The sequence below is a fragment of the Pristiophorus japonicus genome, chromosome 6 (assembly GCF_044704955.1).
Source record: "Pristiophorus japonicus isolate sPriJap1 chromosome 6, sPriJap1.hap1, whole genome shotgun sequence".
NCBI classification, from domain to species: domain Eukaryota; kingdom Metazoa; phylum Chordata; class Chondrichthyes; family Pristiophoridae; genus Pristiophorus; species Pristiophorus japonicus.
The window spans coordinates 252,456,530-252,479,923 of record NC_091982.1 but is presented as its reverse complement, the minus strand read 5'-3'; the positions used below and the strand labels follow the sequence as shown (position 1 = coordinate 252,479,923).

The 23,394-nt window shown below is 51.1% G+C and overlaps 1 protein-coding gene and 2 pseudogenes across 6 annotated transcripts in view; 1 reads left to right on the top strand and 2 right to left on the bottom strand.

Annotated features, from left to right (window-relative positions):
- The window catches only part of lpp (LIM domain containing preferred translocation partner in lipoma), a 487,813-nt gene that overhangs the window by 363,832 nt on the left and 100,587 nt on the right, over window positions 1-23,394 (top strand). For all 6 annotated transcript variants that reach the window (XM_070883830.1, XM_070883835.1, XM_070883832.1 and 3 more), the window contains one exon: window positions 250-948. In XM_070883830.1, coding sequence (XP_070739931.1) covers window positions 250-948 — 699 coding nt within the window. The remainder of the gene's footprint in view (window positions 1-249; window positions 949-23,394) is intronic.
- Window positions 9,162-9,362, bottom strand: LOC139266328 (U2 spliceosomal RNA; annotated as a pseudogene).
- On the bottom strand, window positions 9,819-10,056 carry LOC139266415 (U2 spliceosomal RNA; annotated as a pseudogene).

Genomic DNA, 23,394 nt, shown 5'->3' with positions numbered 1-23,394 from the left:
TCCGGCATTCCCGATTGGATTTATTAGTGACCATCTTATATTTATGGCCTCTAATTTTGGTCCCCCCCACAAGTGGAAACATCTTCTCAATGTCGACCCTATCGAACCCTTTCATAAACTTAAAGACCTCTGTCGGGACACCCTCAGCCTTCTCTTTGCTCGAGAAAAGAGCCCCCCAGCCTGTTTAATCTTTCCTGATAGGTGTAACCTTCTGGTATCATCCTTGTGAATCTTTTTCTTCTGTTTCAGAGTCACGGAGGCACCTTGCCCATCGGCTCCTCAGCTCTACAGCCTCCAGTAACCACCGCCTCGCACAGTCCGGTGATAGGGCACCAGAGGATGGTCATCCCCTCCCAGCCGCTTCTCACGGCCACCAAGAAAACAGCCGCAAAGCCCCACGTGACCCCGAGCGTGGCCACGCCCCCCAAGCTGCAGCCCCAGCCGGTTCCGGCCTCCTACACCACAGCCTCCACTCCGGCCCGGCCTGCCTTCAACGTGCAAGTCAAAACAGCGCAGCCCAATCCCAACTTCCTGCCGCCGGGGCTGCAGCAGCCAGGGCAAGACCGTGCCCTCTCTCCGTACCAGCAGTATAACTTGCAGCCGACCAGGTCACCCGAGCCAGCTCCGCTGGGCCAGCACTACAGCCAGCAGCCTCGCGCGGTAGACCATGGGTATGGCCCACCGCCCACGCGATACCCCGACCCAGCATACGGCTTCACTCCTTCACCAAGTCGCTACCAAGACCAGCGGCCCATGGCTCCAGCGTATGGAGTCGGATACGCCGGGGACCCGACATACGGAGCTCAGAATACCTGGAGACCAGAGGCAGCCAATACCCACCCCACTCCTGGGCCGAACCCTGGCGTCTATCATCAACCAGCTCCCACCAAGAAGACCTACTTCACCGACCCAGCACCGGTTCCAGCTGCACCTCTGCAACCACCCAAGGTAAAACTGCTGCCTTTAGCAGAGAACATTGTGCTTTTGTGTGGAGTATGTAAATAACAGCCCTGTAGAAGCTCTCTGGTTTGTTGGAGGCCGTGTGGTGGTCAATTGCTCATGGCAATATTCAGTGGTTGTGCCTCTCAATGGCCCCTTTTTTCAACGGTGAGAGACCAAGGGCTGTGGAGGGGCGGAGGGATTGAGGTGTCTGTGTACACACATCATTAAAAGCCAGTGTATGGGGGACAAAAACCAATGAAAACAGCCAGTGGAATCTCAAGGGTCTGGAATATAAAGGGGAAGGAAGTGATGCGTCACGTGTACAGAGCCTTGCTCAGACCCCCTCCCCCCCCCCGCCCCAGAGTAACCGTGTTCAGTTCTGGGCCCCGCTCCTCAGGGAAGCTTCGGAGAGGGAGCAGATTCACCAGAATGATACCGGGGCTAAAAGGGTTAAATGATGAGGACAGGCTGCACAGACTGGGCTTGTATTCGCCTGAGTTTATAAAATTAAGGGGTGATCATATCGAGGTGTTTAAGATTTTTAAAGAAGTTGATAATGTCGATGGAGATAAACTATTTCCTCTGGTGGAGGAAGTCCATAACAAGGGAGCATCGCCTTAAAATTAGAGCCAGGCCGTTCAGGGGTGAAATCAAGTCACACTCATAACAATAACTTGCATTTATATAGCACCTTTAATGTTGTAAAACGTCCCAAGGTGCTTCACAGGAGCATTAGCAAACACAATTGTCACCGAGCCACTCAAGGGGATATTAGGGCAGCTGGGTCACAGGGGTAGGTTTTAAGGAGCATCTTAAAGGAGGAGAGAATGACTGAGAGGTTTAAGGAGGGAATTCCAGAGAATCGGGCCCAGACAGCTGAAAGCACGGTCCCCAATGCTGGAGGGAAGGAAATCCGAGATTCACAACAGGCCAGAACTGGAGGAGAGCAGAGATCTCGGCGAGTTATAGAGCTGGAGGAGGTTGTAGAGATCGCGGAGGGTTGTAGGGCTGGAGGAGGTTACAGAGACCATGGAGGGCTGGAGGAAGTTACAGAGATCGCAGAGGGGTACATAAGAACATAAGGAATAGGAGCAGGAGTAGGCCACCTGGCCCCTCGAGCCTGCTCTGCCATTTAATAAGAACATGGCTGATCTGATCATGGACTCAGCTCCACTTCCCTGCCCGCTCCCCATAACCCTTTACTCCCTTATCGCTCAAAAATCTGTCTATCTCCACCTTAAATATACTCCAAGACTGAGCCTCCACAGCCCTCTGGGGTAGAGAATTCCAAAGATTCACCACCCTCTGAGTAAAGAAATTTCTCCTCATCTCAGTCCTAAGTGGCCGACCCCTTTTCTGAGACTGATCCCTGGTTCTAGACTCCAAAGTCAGAGGAAACATCTACCCTGTCAAGCCATGTAAGGATTTTCTATACTTCAGTGAGATCACACATCATTCTTCTAAACTCTAGGGAATATTGGAATATCTATGGAATATCTCCTCAATCTCTCCTCATAGGATAATCCCCCCATCCCAGCAATCAGTCTGGTGAACCTTTGTTGCACTCCCTCTACGGCAAGTATATCCTTCCTTAGGTAAAGGAGACCAAAACTGTACACAATACTCCAGGTGTGGTCTCACCAGGGCTCTATATAATTGCAGTAAGACGTCTTTACTCTTATACGCCAATCCTCTTGTAATAAAGAGCAACATACCATTTGCTTTCTTAATTGCTTGCTGTACCTGCATGTTAACTTTCAGTGATTTGTGTACAAGGACATCCAGGTCCCTCTGAACACCAACATTTCCCAATCTTTCACCATTTAAAAATTACTCTGCTTTTCTATTTTTCTGGCCAAAATGGAAAACGTCACATTTCTCCACATTATATTCCATGTGCCATGTTCTTGCCCACTCACTTAGCCGGTCTATATCCCCTTGAAGTCTCTTTGCATCCTCCTCACAACTTACATTCCCACCTAGCTTTGTATCATCAGCAAACTTGGATATATTACATTTGGTCCCCTCGTCCAAATCATTGATATAGATTGTGAATAGCTGGGGCCCAAGCACCGCTCCTTGCAGTACCCCACTAGTTACAGCCTGCCAACCCGAAAATGACCCGTTTATTCCTACTCTCTGTTTTCTGTCCGTTAACCAATCCCCAATCCCATGAGCCCTAATTTTGTTTAATAACCTCTTGTGTGGCACTTTATCGAATGCTTTTGAAAAATTTAAATACACCACATCCACTGGTTCCCCCTTATCTATCCTGCTAGTTATAAACTCAAAAACTCTTGACAGATTTGTCAAACACTTTTTCCCTTTCATAAATCCGTGTTGACTCTGCCCAATCATATTCTGATTTTCTAAGTGCCTGTTACCACGTCCTTTATAATAGATTCTAGCATTTTCCTACCACTGATGTCAGGCTAACTGGTCTGTAGTTCCCTGTTTTCTCTCTCCCTCCTTTCTTGAATAGCGGTGTTATATTTTGTGGGGTTATCTTCCAATCCGCAGGGACCATTCTAGAATCTAGGGAATTCTGAACTATCAGGATCAATGCATCCACTACCTCTATAGCCACCTCTTTTAAAACTCTCGGATGTAGGGCATCAGGTCCAGGGGATTTATCGGCTTTCAGTCCCATTAATTTCTCCAGTGCTATTTCTTTACTAATACTAATTTCTTTACGTTCCCTATTCACACAGACCTTTGGTTCTTCACTAATTCCGGAATGTTTTTATGCCTTCTTCCGTGAAAATACAAAGTATTTGTTTAATTTCTCTACCATTTCTTTATTCCCCATTATAATTTCTCCTGTCTCTGCCTGTAACGGACCCACATTTACTTTTGCTAATCACTTCCTTTTTACATACGTATAGAAGCTTTTACAATATGTTTTTATGTCTCTCGCTCGTTTACTCTAATGTTCTATTTTCTCTTTATATATCAATTTCTTGGTCCTCCTTTGCTGCATTCTAAAATCCTCCCAATCCTCAGATTTACTCGTCTTTTTGGCAATATTATAAGCCTCATCCTTTAATATTATTTTTAACTACTCTTGTTAGCCAATGTTGGATCATTTTTCCGGCTTTTTAAAAAATGCTTTATTTCTTTAAATGTGTGCCGTTACTTATCTCCCGCCGTATCTTTTAATCTAGATACCAAACCTACCTTAGCCAATTTGCCTCCCATACCCACATAGTTTGTTTTCTTCAGATTTAGGACCTTAGTGCCAGACATAATAAATCACTCTCAAACTCAACATAAAATCTTACATATTATGATCACTGCTCCCCAGAGGCTCCTTTACTACAGGTTAATTTACCCTGTCTCATTGCACAATACTAGATCTAAAATAGCCTGGTCCCTAGTTGGTTCCTCGACATACTGATCTAGAAATTTATTTTGAATACATTCCATGAAGTGTGTAATGCTGGAGGAGGTTACAGAGATCTTGAAGAGATTTATGGCTTCAGGAGATTATAGATCTTGGAGGGTTGTAGGACTGGAGGAGGTTACAGAGATAGGGAGGGGTGTAGGGCTGAAGCAGGTTACAGAGATTTTGAAAGGTTGTAGGGCTGGAGGAGGTTGCAGAGATCTCGGAGGGTTGTAGGGCTGGAAGAGGTTACAGAGATCTCGGAGGGTTGTAGGGCTGGAGGAGGTTACAGAGGGTTGTAGGGCTGGAGGAGTTGACAGCGGCCTCTCCGCTGGAACCAGAGATCAGTCAACTCTGAATTATTACCACGGGTCAAGAGTTGAGTTTGTGAATTGTTGATGTGTTGCCTGGTTACAGGGATATGTTGGGAGAGGAGAGAAATTTCACAGAGCTTTACTGTATTGGAGGGTAGATTCAGTGACTGGTCACTTCAGGAGATGGAGTGGGTTGGGTAGTGAGTCCAGCGAATGGTCTGTCAATGGAAAGGGCATTTTGGACTCTGGTCCTTTGGTTTCATCTCCTTGTTGAGAACCTTGTGTCCGAGGTGCTGGGACTGAACAGGTCACGCTCCTTTTGCAATGTTGGGACAAGGAAGACCTTTTTCTCCCACTGGAACTTCGCCTGACTCCTCTGCCCCTGCCCTCCGCCCTCCCTCCGATCTCTGCCCCTCACTCCACTCCCTCCATCCCTCTCGCCGCCACTCCCTCCACCCTACCTCCATCCATCCCTCCGCTGCTCCCTCCATCCCTCCCGCCGTCCCTCCAACTGCCCCTCCCTCCAATCTCTGCCCCTTCCCTCCCTCTACCCCTCCCCAGCCCTTCTCGCCCTCCCTCCATTCCTCTCTCCGCCCCTCCCTGCGCCCCTCCCTCCGCTCTACCTCCATCCATTCCTCCGCTGCTCCCTCCATCCTTCCATCTCTCCCTCCGCCCCTCCCTCCGATCTCTGCCCCTCACTCCGCTCCCTCCATCCCTCCCGCCGCCCCTCCCTCCCGCCCTACCTCCATCCATCCCTCCCTCCGCCCCTTCCGCCGCCCCTCCCACTACCCCTCCCCAGCCCTTCTCGCCCTCCCTCCACCCTCCCTCTGCCCCTCCCTCCATCCCTCTCTCCGCCCCTCCCTGCGCCCCTCCTTCCACCCCTCCCTCCCTCCGATCTCCTGCCCCTTCCCTCCGACTGCCCCTCCCCCCGCCCTCGGTTATCCTTTGCATTGTGGCACCGTAAATATCTGAATAGTGTACACCTTAAACTGTCTCGAAAAATCACATCGGGTTTTGCCGTACAATTTATTTTTAACTGACTCACGATGCAAACGACTCGCGAAGCGCAGGAAGCGAGGAGGAAATATTAATTCTCTAGTTGCCGTGTCAATGAGCTTGTTGTGTGGATTTGGCTATTCCCTGAGGAAGCAGTGTGTGTAGATTAAGGATGTGTGTGTGTCGGCAAGGAAGGTGTGACTCATTCCACTGGCAGGCTGACCTGCCCGCTCTGCTCATTGTGCATTAAGTCAGCTGCAGCGTGTTGAACATCTCACAGCGAGTTCCTACAAACTGCTCGCAAGGAATGACGGAGTCGGAGGTGAAAGTCTTTTGTTGGCAGCGAGCTGTTTACGGTGATGACCAAGTTGTTTCGATGGTTTCCATTGCACTGATTGATCAGCACTGCGCTCAAACAGCAGGCACATGTAAATGTAATCAACTCCCAAACAGAACAGAATGAAATTCATAATACGCTCGCTCAGGGAGAAACACTGGCCCGAAAGCAGGGCAGAAAGGGCGAGATGACAATACATCACACCCTGGGACTGAGAGCAAAGGCAACAATTCTATCCACACAGTCTACAAATGTTCTCCAGGTAAATAACACTGAGCACAGCAACCGGAAATGGCAAACACCAGAACCCCACGGCAGGTCACCGAGGTCGGGGGAAAAAGAGGGCGAGGGAGGGGGTGCGAGAGGATGGGAGGTGGGCAGTGAGGGGGTCGGGGGAGAGAGGTGGGGAGTGAGGGGGTCGGGGGGGTAAGATGTGGGGAGTGAGGGGGTCGGGGGAAAGAATTGTAGACAGAGGGTTGGAGGAGTAAGGGGGTCAGGGGAGAGAGGGGGTTGGGGTGGGAGGTGGGGAGAGAGAGGGCCGGGGGAGAGAGGGGGTTGGGGTGAGAGGTGGGGAGAGAGGGGATTGGGGTGGGAGGTGGGGAGTGAGGGGGTCAGGGGGAGAGAAGTGGAGAATGAGGAGGTTGGGGGAGTGAGGGGATTGGGGGTGGGAGGTGAGGGGGTCGGGGGAGAGAGGGGGTTGGAGGCGGGCTGTGGGGAGTGAGGGGGTCGGGGGAGTGAGGGGATTGGGGGTGGGAGGTGAGGGGGTCAGGGGAGAGAGGGGGTTGGAGGCGGGCTGTGGGGAGTGAGGGGGTCGGGGGAGAGAGGGGGTTGGGGGTGGGAGGTGGGGAATGAGGGGGTCAGGGGAGAGAGGCGGTTGGGGTGGGAGGTGGGGAGTGAGGGGGTCGGGGAGAGAGGTGGGTGGAAGGTGGGGAGTGAGGGGGTCGGGGAAGAGAGGGGGGTGGGCGGTGGGGAGTGAGGGGGTCGGGGGAGAGAGGGGGGTGGGAGGTGGGGAATGAGGGGGTCAGGGGAGAGAGGCGGTTGGGGTGGGAGGTGGGGAGTGAGGGGGTCGGGGAGAGAGGTGGGTGGGAGGTGGGGAGTGAGGGGGTCGGGGGAGAGAGGGGGGTGGGAGGTGGGGAATGAGGGGGTCAGAGGAGAGAGGCGGTTGGGGTGGGAGGTGGGGAGTGAGGGGGTCGGGGAGAGAGGGGGTTGGGGGTGGGCGGTGGGGAGTGAGGGGGTCGGGGGAGAGAGGGGGGTGGGAGGTGGGCGGTGGGGAGTGAGGGGGTCGGGGGAGAGAGGGGGGTGGGAGGTGGGGAATGAGGGGGTCAGGGGAGAGAGGCGGTTGGGGTGGGAGGTGGGGAGTGAGGGGGTCGGGGGAGAGAGGGGGGTGGGAGGTGGGCGGTGGGGAGTGAGGGGGTCGGGGGAGAGAGGGGGGTGGGAGGTGGGGAATGAGGGGGTCAGGGGAGAGAGGCGGTTGGGGTGGGAGGTGGGGAGTGAGGGGGTCGGGGGAGAGAGGGGGGTGGGAGGTGGGCGGTGGGGAGTGAGGGGGTCGGGGGAGAGAGGGGGGTGGGAGGTGGGGAATGAGGGGGTCAGGGGAGAGAGGCGGTTGGGGTGGGAGGTGGGGAGTGAGGGGGTCGGGGAGAGAGGTGGGTGGGAGGTGGGGAGTGAGGGGGTCGGGGGAGAGAGGGGGGTGGGAGGTGGGGAGTGAGGGGGTTGGGGGAGAGAGGTGGGACCCAGAACCCTGTGGGACAGGAGGGGAGAAGAAGCAAATCGAGGGCTTTGACTGCTCCTGCGTTGGTCTAGAATCTTCCATCTCTCCCTCCCATTCCCACTGGAATGCTGCAAAACCCGAGAGATATTGGGCCCGATTTTGTTGCCATAATACTGGCAAGGCTAATGGCGTGCGCTGTTATTTGTGGGTAAATGACACGGCACCTTCGGGCGAGGGGCACAGGGGAGGTTAAGCGTGGATCTCCGGAAGGTTCGATCCGAGTTGCGTCGCTTTCCTGTTAGCTTCACGAAAACAGATCTGTCGTTCCTGGGATGTAGGTGTCGCTGGCAAGACCAGCATTTATTGCCCTTCCCTAATTGCCCCTTGAGAAGGTGGTGGTAAGCCGCCTTCTTGAACCGCTGCAGTCCTTGTGGTGAAGGTGCTCCCACAGTGCTGTTAGGGAGGGAGTTCCAGGATTTTGACCCAGCAACGATGAAGGAACGGCCGATATATTTCCAAGTCGGGATGGTGTGTGACTTGGAGAGGAACGTGGAGGTGGTGGTGTTCCCATTCGCCTGCTGCCCTTGTCCTTCTAGGAGGTAGAGGTCGCGGGTTTGGGAGGTGCTGCCGAAGAAGCCCCGGCGAGTTGCTGCAGTGCATCTTGTAGATGGTACACACCGCAGCCACGGTGCGCCGGTGGTTGAGGGAGTGAATGTTTAATAGCGTTAAGTGCCCTTTTAACAATGTGATATGTGTTAATGACCGCCAATCAACTTCTGTGCCACTCAACATTAACTTTCATAAATATGGTGTCTCATTCCTTCAGGTTGGGAATTGTTTTAGGAGATTTTAAAAAATGGCAATTTTTTTTTCTTACTTTCCCTTTCTGTCTTTTTTCTCTCTCTCAATCCAATCTTTCTTTCCCTCTCTCTATTTCTCTTTCTGTACATGATTTGACATTGAATTTGCCCCTTAATTCACCCTCCTTCTCAGTGTTTCCGATCTTTATTTCCCAACCCTTCAATGCCATTAGTTGAGGAGATGCCCTGTTGCTTGCTCTGCTCACTCAGATCCCAGATGCCTGGCATGCCTCGTTGCACCATTATCAGCCGCACTTTCAGCAACTGTGTGGACAGAAATGTTTTACGCTGAAGGATGCAGGGTAAAGTCCAACTAAAGACAGACACCCTGCTGGAGCATCGGATCAGGAGGAAGCCAATCAGCCCCTCGAGCCTGTTCCACCATTCAGTGACTCCATATCCCTTTGCTCCATATCCCTTAATACTTTTGGTTAACAAAAATCTATCTGTCTCAGATTTACAATTAACAATTTTTTATTTTTTTTAATGTTTTATTCGTTGCCAATCTTTCCAATTCTTTGTCAGATCAACTTGTCAGATCATAAACGCCAAAGGTCACCTTGTGCCCAAACAAAGATCACTCTGCGCCAATGATTTTGCTCTCAGCCAAAAGGCCTAGAGCCAAGGCTGCACCGTTCCTGGAAGTACTGCAATACCAGGTTCGTGCCATGGAGGTGGACGGGGCAGGCCCCCCACCCACCTCCTATTTCCAAAAAGCATAGGAGAACCACCTTCCTGATCCAGGGAGAACCACTTTCTGGTCATGGTTACTCCCCTGTCAGGTCAGTTACGCATGATCTTAGCCAAAAGGCCGAGAAGCGATACAATTAACAATTTTTTTTTTTTTTTTTTAATTTTCATAGCCAATCTTTCCAATTCTTTGTCAGATCACAAACGCCAGAGGTCACCTTGCACATATCAAGGATCACCCTGCGCTAATGCTCTTAGCCAAAAGGCCTAGAGCCCAAGCACCGTTCCTGGAAGTACTGCAATACCAGGTTCGTGCCATGGAGGTGGATGGGTCAGCAACCCCACCCACCTCCTATTTCCAAAAAGCATAGGAGAACCACCTTCCTGATCCAGGGAGAACCACGTTGGGGTCATGGTTACTCCCCTGTCAGGTCAGTTACGCATGATCTTAGCCAAACAATTAACAATTTTTTTTTTTTAATTTTTCGTTGCCAATCTTTCCAATTCTTTGTCAGATCACAAACGCCAGAGGTCACCTTGCACACATCAAGGATCACCCTGCGCTAATGCTCTTAGCCAAAAGGCCTAGAGCCCAAGCACCGTTCCTGGAAGTACTGCAATACCAGGTTCGTGCCATGGAGGTGGATGGGTCAGGCCCCCCACACACCTCCGTGGAGGTGGATGGGTCAAGCCACCCCACCCACCTCCTGTTTCCAAAAAGCATAGGAGAACCACCTTCCTGATCCAGGGAGAACCACTTTGGGGTCATGGTTACTCCCCTGTCAGGTCAGTTACGCATGATCTTAGCCAAAAGGCCGAGAAGCGAGAGGCCGAGTTAACAATTGATCTAGCATCAACTGGCGTTTGCAAAAAGAGTTCCAAACTTCTACCACCGTGTGTGTGTACAAGTGTTTCCCAACTTCACTCCTGAAAAGCCTGGCTCTTAATTTTTAGGCTAGGTCCCCATTTTAACCATCCACGTACATGAACCCTAAATTTCTTTGGACACCCACTGCTTCTAGCTTTTCACCATTTAGAAAGTATTCTGATCTATCCCGTACAGGTCCAAAGTGGTGACCTCACGCTTGCGTATATTCAAATCCATTTGCCACAGTGTTGCCCATTCACTTCATCTATTAATGTCCCTGTGTGATTTTATGCTTCCATCTACACTGCTGCCTATCTTTGTGTCATCAGCAAACTTCAATATGTGCCATCATTTACCGGGTAAGTCATTAATAAATACTGCGAATAGTTGAGGCCCCAACACAGATCCCTGCGGGACACCACCAACCACATCCTGTCAATGTGAGCACCTGCCCATTATCCCTACTGCCTGTCTCCTCCCTACTGCCTGTCTCCTGCCAGTCAGCCAATTTCCTAACCAGGGCAATAATTTGCCCTCAATTCCATGGGCTTCAACTTTATCTAACACTCTCTTTTGAGGGACTTTATCGAATGCCTTCTGGAAGTCCATATAAATAACATCCATAGTTGAGGCCAATTCACTAAATATATTCAAAAGGGAGTTAGATGAAGTCCTTACTACTCGGGGGATCAAGGGGTATGGCGAGAAAGCAGGAAGGGGGTACTGAAGTTGCATGTTCAGCCATGAACTCATTGAATGGCGGTGCAGGCTAGAAGGGCTGAATGGCCTACTCCTGCACCTATTTTCTATGTTTCTATGTTTCTAAAGACAATGCCCTGTCCACTACTTCAGTCACCTCTTCAAAAAACTCAATCAGGTTTGTCAGGCGTGACCTCCCTTTCACAAATCCATGCTGGCTTTTTCTGATCAGCTGAAAATGTTTAAGGTATTCAGTCACCCTCGCCTTAATTATAGACTCCAGCAGTTTCCCGACAACAGATGTTAGGCTAACTGGTCTATAATTCCTTGGTTCCCCTCTCTCACCATTTTAAATTAGCGGAGTGACATGCACAATTTTCCAATTTAAAGGGACGGTTCCTGAACCGAGAGAACTTTGGAAGATTATAGTTAGGGCGTCTGCAATCTGCTCACCTACTTCCTTTAAACCCTGGGATGGAAACCATCTGGTCCTGGGGATTTGTCACTCTTTAGTGCCAATATTTTCTTCATTATTGTTATTTTACTTAGATTAATTTTGGCGAGTCCCCATCCCTGATCCAATGTTAGTTTCCTTCGGATTTCTGGAATGCCTCTTCCTCGACTGGAATCATTTGTTTGCATTTTGTAAGCTTTTTCTTTTAGTTTTATCCTGTCCCTTACCTATTTGTGATCTATGGCTATTTTTTGGCAAGCAGAGCTCTTGACCGTTACAGGTATAAACTGGTTCTCTATCACTTTAAATTCTTCTTTGAACATCTCCCACTGATCTGCCGTTTTTATACCCATTCACAGATTTACCCAGTTTACTGTGGGCAGTCTCTGTCTCACCCAACTGAAATCAGCCTTACCTAAATCTCAAATCTGTTGCTGTTTCATGTTTCTCCCTTTCAAACACAACATTGAACTCCATCATGTTCTGATCACTACTGGATAAATGTTCACGCACAGTTAGGCTGTTAACTAAATCTGGCTCATTACTCATTACTAAATCTAATATGGCTTGCCCCCTAGTTAGTTCTGGGACATATTGTTGCAGAAAACTAGCCCTGACACACTCGAGACATTCACTACCTTTCTGACAGGTGCCAGCCTGCTTTACCCAATCTAGATAAAAGTGCAAATCCATGGCATTATTTTTTTTCAACAAAAGTCTTTTTATCAAACAGAGATTGAGATATTGTGCGTTGACAGTAAACGCTGAGATTATTACACCGAATCGGACGTCAGGTCTGAGATGAAGAATCATTCATTTCTCGTTTCGAAGCACTTGTCTAAATGTTCCCCAGAACAGTAAATGTGATGGAGGAAACTCTGGGGCAATGGGTGACTGATGAGCGTGGGCATCCAGTCTGGCAGCAGCTGAAGAATTTCACTCTCATTTGAAGGAAACCACATTATTCTCTCTGGAAAGACACAGAACCGGGGAAGATTCATTGGCTCACAGCTGTCTCAGCACAAATTGATATGCAGCTTTCCAGAATGACGTAAATGAGTCTCATCAGTTCCAGAATCTGATCAACAAAATGACAGATAAATGTGCTGTTTGAGCACAGGACATGATGTCCACAGTCTGACTCCTGAGCTGCCGTGTTTCCGTGACCTACTATCTCCCTCATGCTGCGATTTTGCTTCATCTCCTTTCCAATTGTTTTCACAACTTCACCGGCTCCCTTCTCTACCCCTTTCCCCATTCTCCCCCCTACACCCCCCGGCTCCCCTCTCTACCCCTTTCCCCATTCTCCACCCCCCCACCATCGGCTCCCCTCTCTACCCCTTTCCCCATTCTCACCCCTCCACCCCCCCGCTCCCCTCTCTACCCCTTTCCCCATTCTCCACCCCCCCCACCACCGGCTCCCTTCTCTACCCCTTTCCCCATTCTCCCCCCTCCACCCCCCGGCTCCCCTCTCTACCCCTTTCCCCATTCTCCCCCCTCCACCCCCCGGCTCCCCTCTCTACCCCTTTCCCCATTCTCCCCCCCCCACCACCGGCTCCCCTCTCTACCCCTTTCCCCATTCTCCCCCCCCCCCCCACCCCCCGGCTCCCCCCTCTACCCCTTTCCCCATTCTCCCCTCCCCCACCACCGGCTCCCCTCTCTACCCCTTTCCCCATTCTCCCCCCCCCCACCCCCCGGCTCCCCCCTCTACCCCTTTCCTCATTCTCCCTCTCCCCCCCACCGCCCCCCCCCGGCTCCCCTCTCTACCCCTTTCCCCATTCTCTCCCCCCCCCCCCCCCCCGGCTTCCCTCTCTACCCCTTTCCCCATCCTCTCCCCCCACCGCCCCCCCCCCCCCCCCCGGCTCCCCTCTCTACCCCTTTCTCCATCCTCCCCCCCCCCCCCCCCCGGCTCCCCTCTCTACCCCTTTCCCCATCCTCCACCGCCCCCCCCCCCCCCGGCTCCCCTCTCTACCCCTTTCCCCATCCTCTCCCCCCACCGCCCCCCCCCCCCCCCCGGCTCCCCTCTCTACCCCTTTCTCCATCCTCCCCCCCCCCCCCCCCCGGCTCCCCTCTCTACCCCTTTCCCCATCCTCCACCGCCCCCCCCCCCCCCCCGGCTCCCCTCTCTACCCCTTTCCCCATCCTCTCCCCCCACCGCCCCCTCCGGCTCCCCTCTCTACCCCTTTCTCCATCCTCTCCCCCCACCGCCCCCTCCGGCTCCCCTCTCTACCCCTTTCTCCATCCTCCCCCCCCCCCCCCCCGGCTCCCCTCTCTACCCCTTTCCCCATCCTCCACCGCCCCCCCCCCCCCCCCCGGCTCCCCTCTCTACCCCTTTCCCCATCCTCTCCCCCCACCGCCCCCTCCGGCTCCCCTCTCTACCCCTTTCTCCATCCTCCCCCCCCCCCCCCCCCCGGCTCCCCTCTCTACCCCTTTCCCCATCCTCCACCGCCCCCCCCCCCCGGCTCCCCTCTCTACCCCTTTCCCCATCCTCTCCCCCCACCGCCCCCTCCGGCTCCCCTCTCTACCCCTTTCTCCATCCTCTCCCCCCACCGCCCCCTCCGGCTCCCCTCTCTACCCCTTTCCCCATCCTCTCCCCCCACCGCCCCCCCCCCCCGGCTCTCCTCTCTACCCCTTTCCCCATTCTCTCCCGGTTCCCTCTCTACCCCTTTCCCCATCATCCACCGCCCCCCCCCCGGCTCCCCTCTCTACCCCTTTCCCCATCCTCTCCCCCCACTGCCCCCTCCGGCTCCCCTCTCTACCCCTTTCCCCATCCTCCCCCCCCCCCGGCTCTCCTCTCTACCCCTTTCCCCATCCTCTCCCCCCACCGCCTCCCCCCCCCAGCTCCCCTCTCTTACCCCTTTCCCCATTCTCCCCCGGTTCCCTCTCTACCCCTTTCCCCATCCTCACCCCCCCCCCCTCCCCCCGGCTCCCCTCGTTGCCCCTTGGCTAATCACCATGGCTAACAAGAGAAGTTAATGATCGTATTAGATCAAAGGAAGAGGCTTATAATGTTGCCAAAAAGAGCAGTGAGCCTGAGGATTGGGAGGATTTTTGAATTCAGCAAAGGAGGACCAAGAAATTAATAAAGAAAGGGAAAATAGAATATGAGAGTAAACTAGCGAGAGACATAAAAACATATTGTAAAAGCTTCAATAGGTATGCAAAAAGGAAAAGATTAGCAAAGGTAAATGTGAGTGAGACAGGAGAAATTATAATGGGGAAAGGGAAATGGCAGAGAAATTAAACAAATACTTTGGGCTCGAGTTTGGTGGACTTGCCGTCGGCTGCCGCTGAGTTTTCTCGATGATCTCGATGGTTTTTGGGCGCTCTCCCCTCCGAGTGAGTTTGGCGAGGCCCTCCCACCGACGGGGAGAGAAGACCACTGGAGAGCATCCACTGGCGTGCGCCGGCATGCAACGTCCACAAACGTCCTCTCGCCCGCTGCGTTCCCAGATTGGTCCGGGCGCTCCTCCGCTCCAGCAGCGGAAGAGAGCACCGCGTGGAGGCAGGTCTTACCGGAACGGTGAGTATGAAGCAAAAAATAGGTTAGTGCACGTCTTTAATTCTCTGGCAGGGATTTAGGTGGATGGGGTCCCCTTGAAGGGTTTCTGGTGGTTTTGTTTTATCGTTTTGAAAACATTTTATTTTATCAGTTCCCCACTCCCTCGGTGGTACTTTGCCGAGGATTGCATTTGCCGCCCAGAATGGGAGCTACTTCCCACTGCCGCCCAGAATCGGCGTGCAAGGTCCATTTTTGCTGCCGGGTGGTCTTTCCCACATTTTATCAAGAAACATCCGCCCAAAGTACCGTCAGGATCTTAGCTGTCCTTTGGTCGCTCCTTGGGGCGGAACTTAGGTTTCACCAAACTCGAGCCCTTTGTGTCTGTTTTCACGGAAGAAGAAACAAATAGTGGAGAACATAAGAACATAAGAAATACGAGCAGGAATGGCCATTTGGCCCCTCGAGCCTGCGCCGCCATTCAATAAGGTGATGGCTGATCTTCTACCTCAACTCTACACTCCAGTATTATCCCTTGATTCTCTTAATATCCAAAAATCTATCAATCTCTGTTTTGAATATACTCAACGACTGAGCCTCCACAGCCCTCTGGGGTAGAGAATTCCAAAGATTTGCCACCCTGAGTGAAGAAAGCCGATAAATCCCCTGGACCGGATGACCTACATCCTAGGGTTTTGAAAGAGATGGCTGCAGAGATAGCGGATGCATCGGTTTTAATTTTCCAAAATTCCATAGAATCTAGAAAGGATCCCACGGATTGGAAGGTAGCTAATGTAACCCCGCTATTTAAGAAAGGAGGGAGCGAGAAAACAGGGAACTACAGATCAGTTAGCCTTACATCAGTAGTAGGGAAAATGCTAGAATCTATTATGAAGGACGTGGTAACAGGCACTTAGAAAATAATAATAGGATTGGGCAGTGTCAACAATGATTTATGAAAGGGAAATCATGTTTGACGAATCTATTAGAGTTTTTTGTGGTTGTAACTAGCAAAATAGATAAGGGGGAACCAGTGGATGTGGTGTATTTAGATTTTCAGAAGGCATTCGATAAGATGCCACACAAGAGGTTATTAAACAAAATTAGGGCTCATGGGATTGGGGGTAATATACGAGCATGGATTGAGGTTTGGTTAATGGACAGAAAACAGAGAGTAGGAATAAACGGGCCATTTCGGGTTGGCAGGCTGTAACTAGTGGGGTGCCACAAGGATCGGTGCTTGGGCCCCAGCTATTCACAATCTATATCAATGATTTGGATGAGGGAACCAAATGTAATATATCCAAGTTTGCTGATAATACAAAGCTAGGTGGGAATGTAAGTTGTGAGGAGGATGCAAAGAGACTTCAAGGGGATATAGACCGGCTAAGTGAGTGGGCAAGAACATGGCACATGGAATATAATGTGGAGAAATGTGAAGCTATCCACTTTGGTAGGAAAAATAGAAAAGCAGACTATTGTTTAAACGGTGCGAGATTGGGAAATGTTGGTGTTCAGAGGGACCTGGGTGTCCTTGTACACGAATCACTGAAAGTTAACATGCAGGTACAGCAAGCAATTAAGAAAGCAAATGGTATGTTGGCCTTTATTACAAGAGGATTTGAGTATAAGAGAAAAGGCGCTTACTGCAATTATACAGGGCCCTGGTGAGACCGCACCTGGAGTATTGTGTACAGTTTTGGTCTCCTTACCTTAGGAAGGATATGCTTTCCATAGAGGGAGTGCAACGAAGGTTCATCAGACTGATTCCTGGGATGGGGGGATTGTCCTATGAGGAGAGATTGAGCAGACTAGGCCTATATTCTCTAGAGTTTAGAAGAATGAGAGGTGATCTCATTGAAACATACAAACTTCTTACAGGGCTTGACAGGGTAGATGCAGGGAGGATGTAGGGGAGTCCAGAACCAGGGGTCACAGTCTCAGGATAAGGGGTCGGCCATTTAGGACTGAGGTGAGGAAAAGTTTATTCACTCAGAGGGTGGTGAATCTTTGGAATTCTCTACCCCAGAGGGCTGTGGAGGCTCAGTCATTGAATATATTCAAAACAGAGGTCGATAGATTTTTGAATATTATGGAATTGAGGGATATGGGGACAGTACAGGAAAGTGGAATTGAGGTAGAAGATCAGCCAAGATCTTATTGAATGGCGGAGCAGGCTCGAGGGGCCGAATGGCCGACTCCTCTCCTATGATCTTATGTTCCTTTCTCCCACAGGCACCCGGACACCCTCTCTCCTCCTTTAACCCTCCCACTCCCTGGTTTCCCCTTCCTCTCCCAAGGTGCCGATTCACCTTGGGGTGTGAGTTCCACAGCCATTGTTCACAGTATTACGCAACATGTCCAGCACAGAACCAGGCCATTCGGCCCGGCTGCTCCGTGCTGGTGTTTATGTTCCACACGAGCCTCCTCCCACCCTCTTCATCGCCCCCCATCACCCTATCCTTCTGTTCCTTTCTCCCTCATGTGTTTATCCACCTTCCCCTTAAATGCAATCTCTGCTTTTCGCCTCAACCACTCCCTGTGGCAGCGAGTTCCACATTCTCACCACTCTCTGGGAAAAGAAGTATCTCCTGAATTCCCCATTGGATTTATTAGTGGCTATCTCATATGGCCCCGAATTCTGGTCTCCCCCACAAGTGGAAACTCCTTCTCTACGTTTACCCTATCGAACCCTTTCAGAATCTGACAGACCTCCAATAGGTTTGTCTCTTTGTTTTTCCGGAGAAAAGACACTACCCTGCATCCCGATTGTGGGCGGGAACCCGCTCAGGGCCAGACGTCCCGCCCCCGCTGCTGAATTGGACTCTGCCCCTCAATCTCACGTGTTGCAATTGCTATCGGGGAGGGTCCCGGGCGGTGAATCACGCGCTACGTGGAGAGTCCGCGTAGCGTTGATGTGCTTCAACGCCCCTCCACTTCACTGAAAGGGGAGGGCCGCGGTGCACTCGGCTTGACCTCCACTGGGACCCCAAGGCAGCGCAGGACCTGGCCTAGGGTCGGGCACCCAAGCCTGAGTGCCGGCTGCACCATGGCGGCCCAGACCACGCAAGGGCCGCCACCCTGGAGCCGAGAGTCGGCAATCGAGGAAAGGTGGCGGCTCGGGGCAGGCGCCCTCCCCGATAATCACCGCCCCAACAGCACATGTCAGCGAGCTTCCTGACCCGCGGGGAGGGGGGGGGCAGTGAGGGGTCGCTGCACACAGTGTTTCTGCAAATCCCCTGGGCAATTTCTCGGGAGCTGATGGCACACCCCACTACCCCACCCCCGCCCCTCAGTACTGACCCTCCGACAGTGCGGCACTCCCTCAGTACTGACCCTCCGACAGTGCGGCGCTCCCTCAGTACTGCCCCTCCGACAGTGCGGCGCTCCCTCAGTACTGACCCTCCGACAGTGCGGCACTCCCTCAGTACTGACCCTCCGACAGTGCGGCGCTCCCTCAGTACTGACCCTCCGACAGTGCGGCACTCCCTCAGTACTGACCCTCCGACAGTGCGGTGCTCCCTCAGTACTGACCCTCCGACAGTGCGGCGCTCCCTCAGTACTGACCCTCCTACAGTGCGGTGCTCCCTCAGTACTGACCCTCCGACAGTGCGGCTCTCCCTCAGTACTGACCCTCCGACAGTGCGGCACTCCCTCAGTACTGACCCTCCGACAGTGCGGCACTCCCTCAGTACTGACCCTCCGACAGTACTGGATTGCTACCCATTGAGCCACAGATAGCGAGTAAATATGGCCTTGACAACATTCTCACATGCTGAATTTTAAAAATAAAAAGCGTACACAGATTGAGAATTGAGTGGATGCAAACTCTCTTCCTCAGATCCACTGCCGAGAGAGCCTGACAGCATTGCTGGCCTCCCTTTACTGGAGCTGCAGTGAGACCAGGGTCAAGACCCAATGAGCTGCCTCTGAGTAGCACCAGTGAAGAGGAGCTGGCCCCTCTCATTCATTCTCCGTCAAGCTGAGGAAATTTCACAGCAAAAATGTGTCTGTGAAGTGGGGAGCTGGAGCCAGTGGTTTGGTGTAATGGTTTGGGGGTGTTTTTGATTTGTATCGGCATTTAGTGTTTAGAACTGATAGCCACTTCTTTGCGGTTTACTTCCTTTAAGCTGGCTGATTAATCCACAGCGATAGATCTCAGTTCCACGTGTGCTTGAGATTTGCAGGACACGAGTTCCTCCCTCGGACTGTGCACAGCAGGGAGTCGCGGCGACTCTGTGGCAGTCTCGGGGAGTCTATGTGAGTTTCGGGAAGTTGACGGGAGTCTCTGGGAGTTTCGAGGTAGAATTTCCTCCTGGGATGGCCTTAGTGAATCTATTGAATTAAATCTTGGTGAATTGTCCTGGACAATATCTATGCCTCAACCAACACCTAAAACAGATTATCTGGTCATTATCCCATTACTGTTGGTGGGATCTTGCTGTGCGTAAATTGGCGGCTGTATTTCCTACAAGTACCTTTTTCAGAAGAACATTTGATAGATTTTAATCTTCAGCAGCTGGACAATGATTGGGGAAGCGAATCGCTCGCTCTTTATCCAACCCGCCCGACCTTCATTCTGCTGAAGATCGAAGTCAGCCTCCTCCCATTCAAAATAATCAAAGAAAGCGAGAGGGAGATGGTGGATGTGGGAGCAGCTCAGTCAGCAGGTTTGGAGGGAAGGGTCGTTGGGGGAGGTTAGTGTACGGACCCTTCCCCAGCACCTGTACACTGACCAACCTTCCCACAGGGTGTGGCCCCCAGAGACCACTGCCCATCCCCACAAACCAGCGCCGATCCCTGGCCTGGGCCCAACTCACGGGGGTTGGGGCTGCTGAGATTGTCGGGTTTATCCGAGTACAGAGAGGGGTAAAGGGCCAGACTGAGTCCCGGCTCCTCGCCAGACAGCCAGCCTTACCGCAAGGTGTGTGCGGCTTATCACAGCTCAGGATCGGCTCCACCAGCCTCTCACTCTACACTCACTGCCCCAAACCCCCACACTCAGTCACTGGGGGAGGGGGTTGCCCCAAACTCCCACACTCCGTCACTGGGGGAGGGGGCAGGAGAGGGGAAGGGGGGAAGTAGTGGTGTGGCGGGAGAGGGGAGGGGAATGGAAGGAGGGGGCGGAGGGGAAGGAAGGAGAGGAGAGGGGAAGGAGGGGGAGAAGAAGAGGGAGGAGGGGAAGAAGAGGGTGTAGAAGGAGGAGAGACGGAAGGAGAGCAGAGGGAGGGAGGAGGAGAAGAAGGGGAAGAATGGTAGGAAGTGGAGGAGATTGGAGGAGGGAGGGTGGAGGAGATGGGGAGGAGGAGGAGGGAGGGAAGTGTGGAAGAGAGGGAGGAGGTGGAGGAGATGGGGGAGGAGCTGGAGAAGATGGAGGAGGAAGGGGAGGAGGGGGAGGGAGCGGGGTGGAAGAGGGGAATGAGGGGGGAGGGTGGGGGAGGGGAAGGGAAGGGCAAGAAGTAGGAGAGGGAGGGGGTGGAGAAGGGGGAGAACTGGGTGGATAAAGGGGAACCAGTGGATGTGGTGTATTTAGACTTCCAGAAGGCATTTGACAAGGTGCCACATAAAAGGTTACTGCACAAGATAAAAGTTCACGGGGTTGGGGGTAATATATTAGCATGGATAGAGGATTGGCTAACTATCAGAAAACAGAGTCGGGATAAATGGTTAATTGTCGGAATAAATGGTTAATTGTCGGGTTGGCAATCAGTAACTATTGGGGTGCCACAGGGATCAGTGCTGAGACCCCAACTATTTACAATGTATATTAACTATTACACTCATAATAAAGGGTGAGGCTGAGTACTGTGTGTAATGAGCAAGTGTGACCTTAGCTCCTTTAATAAGATTCTAGAGTGCGGGTACCTTGTGGGTGATCTGCTTATATACTGTGCTCCCAAGGGATGCTGGGATCCCTTGGGATTCCGACAGGTGGGCCCTCTGGTGGTCAGGTGTCATGAAGGTTACAAAGGGTTAAATACATAATATTAACAACTTGGAAGAAAGGACTGAGTGTAATGTAGCCAAGTTTGCTGACGATACAAAGATGGGAGGAAAAGCAATGTGTAAGGAGGACACAAAAGATTTGCAAAAGGACATAGACAGGCTAAGTGAGTGGGCAAAAATTTGGCAGATGGAGTATAATGTTGGAAAGTGTGAGGTCATGCACTTTGGCAGAATAAATCAAAGAGCAAGTTATTATTTAAATGGAGAAAGATTGCAAAGTGCTGCAGTACAGCAGGACCTGCTTATATTCCTGGGGCATTGGAACCGATTCTGGGGGAGGTGGGACCAGTACAAATCGGACGGTCTGCACCTGGGCAGGACCGGAACCAATGTACTCGGGGGAGAGTTTGCTCGTGCTGTTGGGGAGGAGTTAAACTAACATGGCGGGGGATGGGAGACAGAGGGAAACAAAATGGAGACAGAAGCAAAAGACAGAAAGGAGATGAGTAAAAGTGGAGGGCAGAGAAACCCAAGGCAAAAAACAAAAAGGGCCACTATACAGCAAAATTCTAAAGGGTCAAAGTGTAATAAAAAGGCAAGCCTGAAAGCTCAGTGCCTCAAGGCGAGGAGTATTCGGAACCCAGGAGAGGGCTCTGAGCTAGTTAGAGTGGGTGAGAGCTCAGATGAACAGGACCCCAAGAAAGAATGCAAAAGGCAGGATGCAACAGAGCAGAGTAGCACTGGGGTAAGTGTAAACCACAAGGTGATAGGAAGGGACAATATGTATGAATATAAAGGGGCTGCAGGAGGGGTCAAAACTAAAAATCATGGTTTAAAAAGTAGTATTAAAACACTACCTAAACGCACGCAGCATTCGAAATAAAGTAAATGAGTTGACGGCACAAATCATTACAAATGGGTCTGATTTGGTGGCCATTACAGAAACGTGGTTGCAGGATAGGCAATACTGGGAATTAAACATACAGGGGTATCTGACAATTCGGAAGGATAGACAAGAAGGGAAAGGAGGTGGGGTTAATAAAGGATGATATCAGGGCAGTTGTGAGAGATGATATTGGCTCTAATGAACAAAATGTTGAATCATTGTGGATGGAGATTAGAGATAGTAAGGGGAAAAAGTCACTGGTGGGCGTAGTTTATAGGCCCCCAAATAATAACTTCACGGTGGGGCGGACAATAATCAAGGGAATAATGGAGGCATGTGAAAAAGGAACGGCAGTAATCATGGGGGACTTTAACCTACATATCGATTGGTCAAATCAAATCGCACGGGATAGCCTGAAGGAGGAATTCATAGAATGCATACGGGATTGTTTCTTAGAACAGTATGTTACAGAACCTACAAGGGAGCAAGCTATCTTAGATCTGGTCCTGTGTAATGAGACAGGAATAATAAACGATCTCCTAGTAAAAGATTCTCTCGGAATGAGTGATCATAGTATGGTTGAATTTGTAATACAGATTGAGGGTGAGGAAGTAGTGTCCCAAACGAGCGTACTATGCTTAAACAAAGGGGACTACAGTGGGATGAGGGCAGAGTTGGCTAAAGGAGACTGGAAACACAGACTAAACAGTGGCACAATTGAGGAACAGTGGAGGACTTTTAAGGAGCTCTTTCATAGTGCTCAACAAAAATATATTCCAGTGAAAAAGAAGGGCGGTAAGAGAAGGGATAACCAGCCGTGGATAACCAAGGAAATAAAGGCGAGTATCAAATTAAAAACCAATGCGTATAAGGTGGCCAAGGTTAGTGGGAAACTAGAAGATTGGGAAAATTTTAAACGACAGCAAAGAATGAGTAAGAAAGCAATAAAGAAAGGAAAGATAGATTACGAAAGTAAACATGCGCAAGACATAAAAACAGATAGTAAAAGCTTTTACCGATATATAAAACGGAAGAGAGTGAGTAAAGTAAATGTTGGTCCCTTAGAAGATGAGAAGGGGGATTTAATAATGGGAAATGTGGAAATGGCTGAGACCTTAAACAATTATTTTGCTTCGGTCTTCACAGTGGAAGACACAAAAACCATGCCAAAAATTGCTGGTCACGGGAATGTGGGAAGGGAGGACCTTGAGACAATCACTATCACTAGGGGGGTAGTGCTGGACAGGCTAATGGGACTCAAGGTAGACAAGTCCCCTGGTCCTGATGAAATGCATCCCAGGGTATTAAAAGAGATGGCGGAAGTTATAGCAGATGCATTCGTTATAATCTACCAAAATTCTCTGGACTCTGGGGAGGTACCAGCGGATTGGAAAGCAGCTAATGTAATGCCTCTGTTTAAAAAAGGGGGCAGACAAAAGGCAGGTAACTATAGGCCGGTTAGTTTAACATCTGTAGTCGGGAAAATGCTTGAAGCTATCATTAAGGAAGAAATAGCGGGACATCTAGATAGGAATAGTGCAATCAAGCAGATGCAACATGGATTCATGAAGGGGAAATCATGTTTAACTAATTTACTGGAATTCTTTGAGAATATAACGAGCATGGTGGATAGAGGTGTACCGATGGATGTGGTGTATTTAGATTTCCAAAAGGCATTCGATAAGGTGCCACACAAAAGTTTACTGCAGAAGATAAAGGTACACGGAGTCAGAGAAAATGTATTAGCATGGATCGAGAATTGGCTGGCTAACAGAAAGCAGAAAGTCGGGATAAATGGGTCCTTTTTGGGTTGG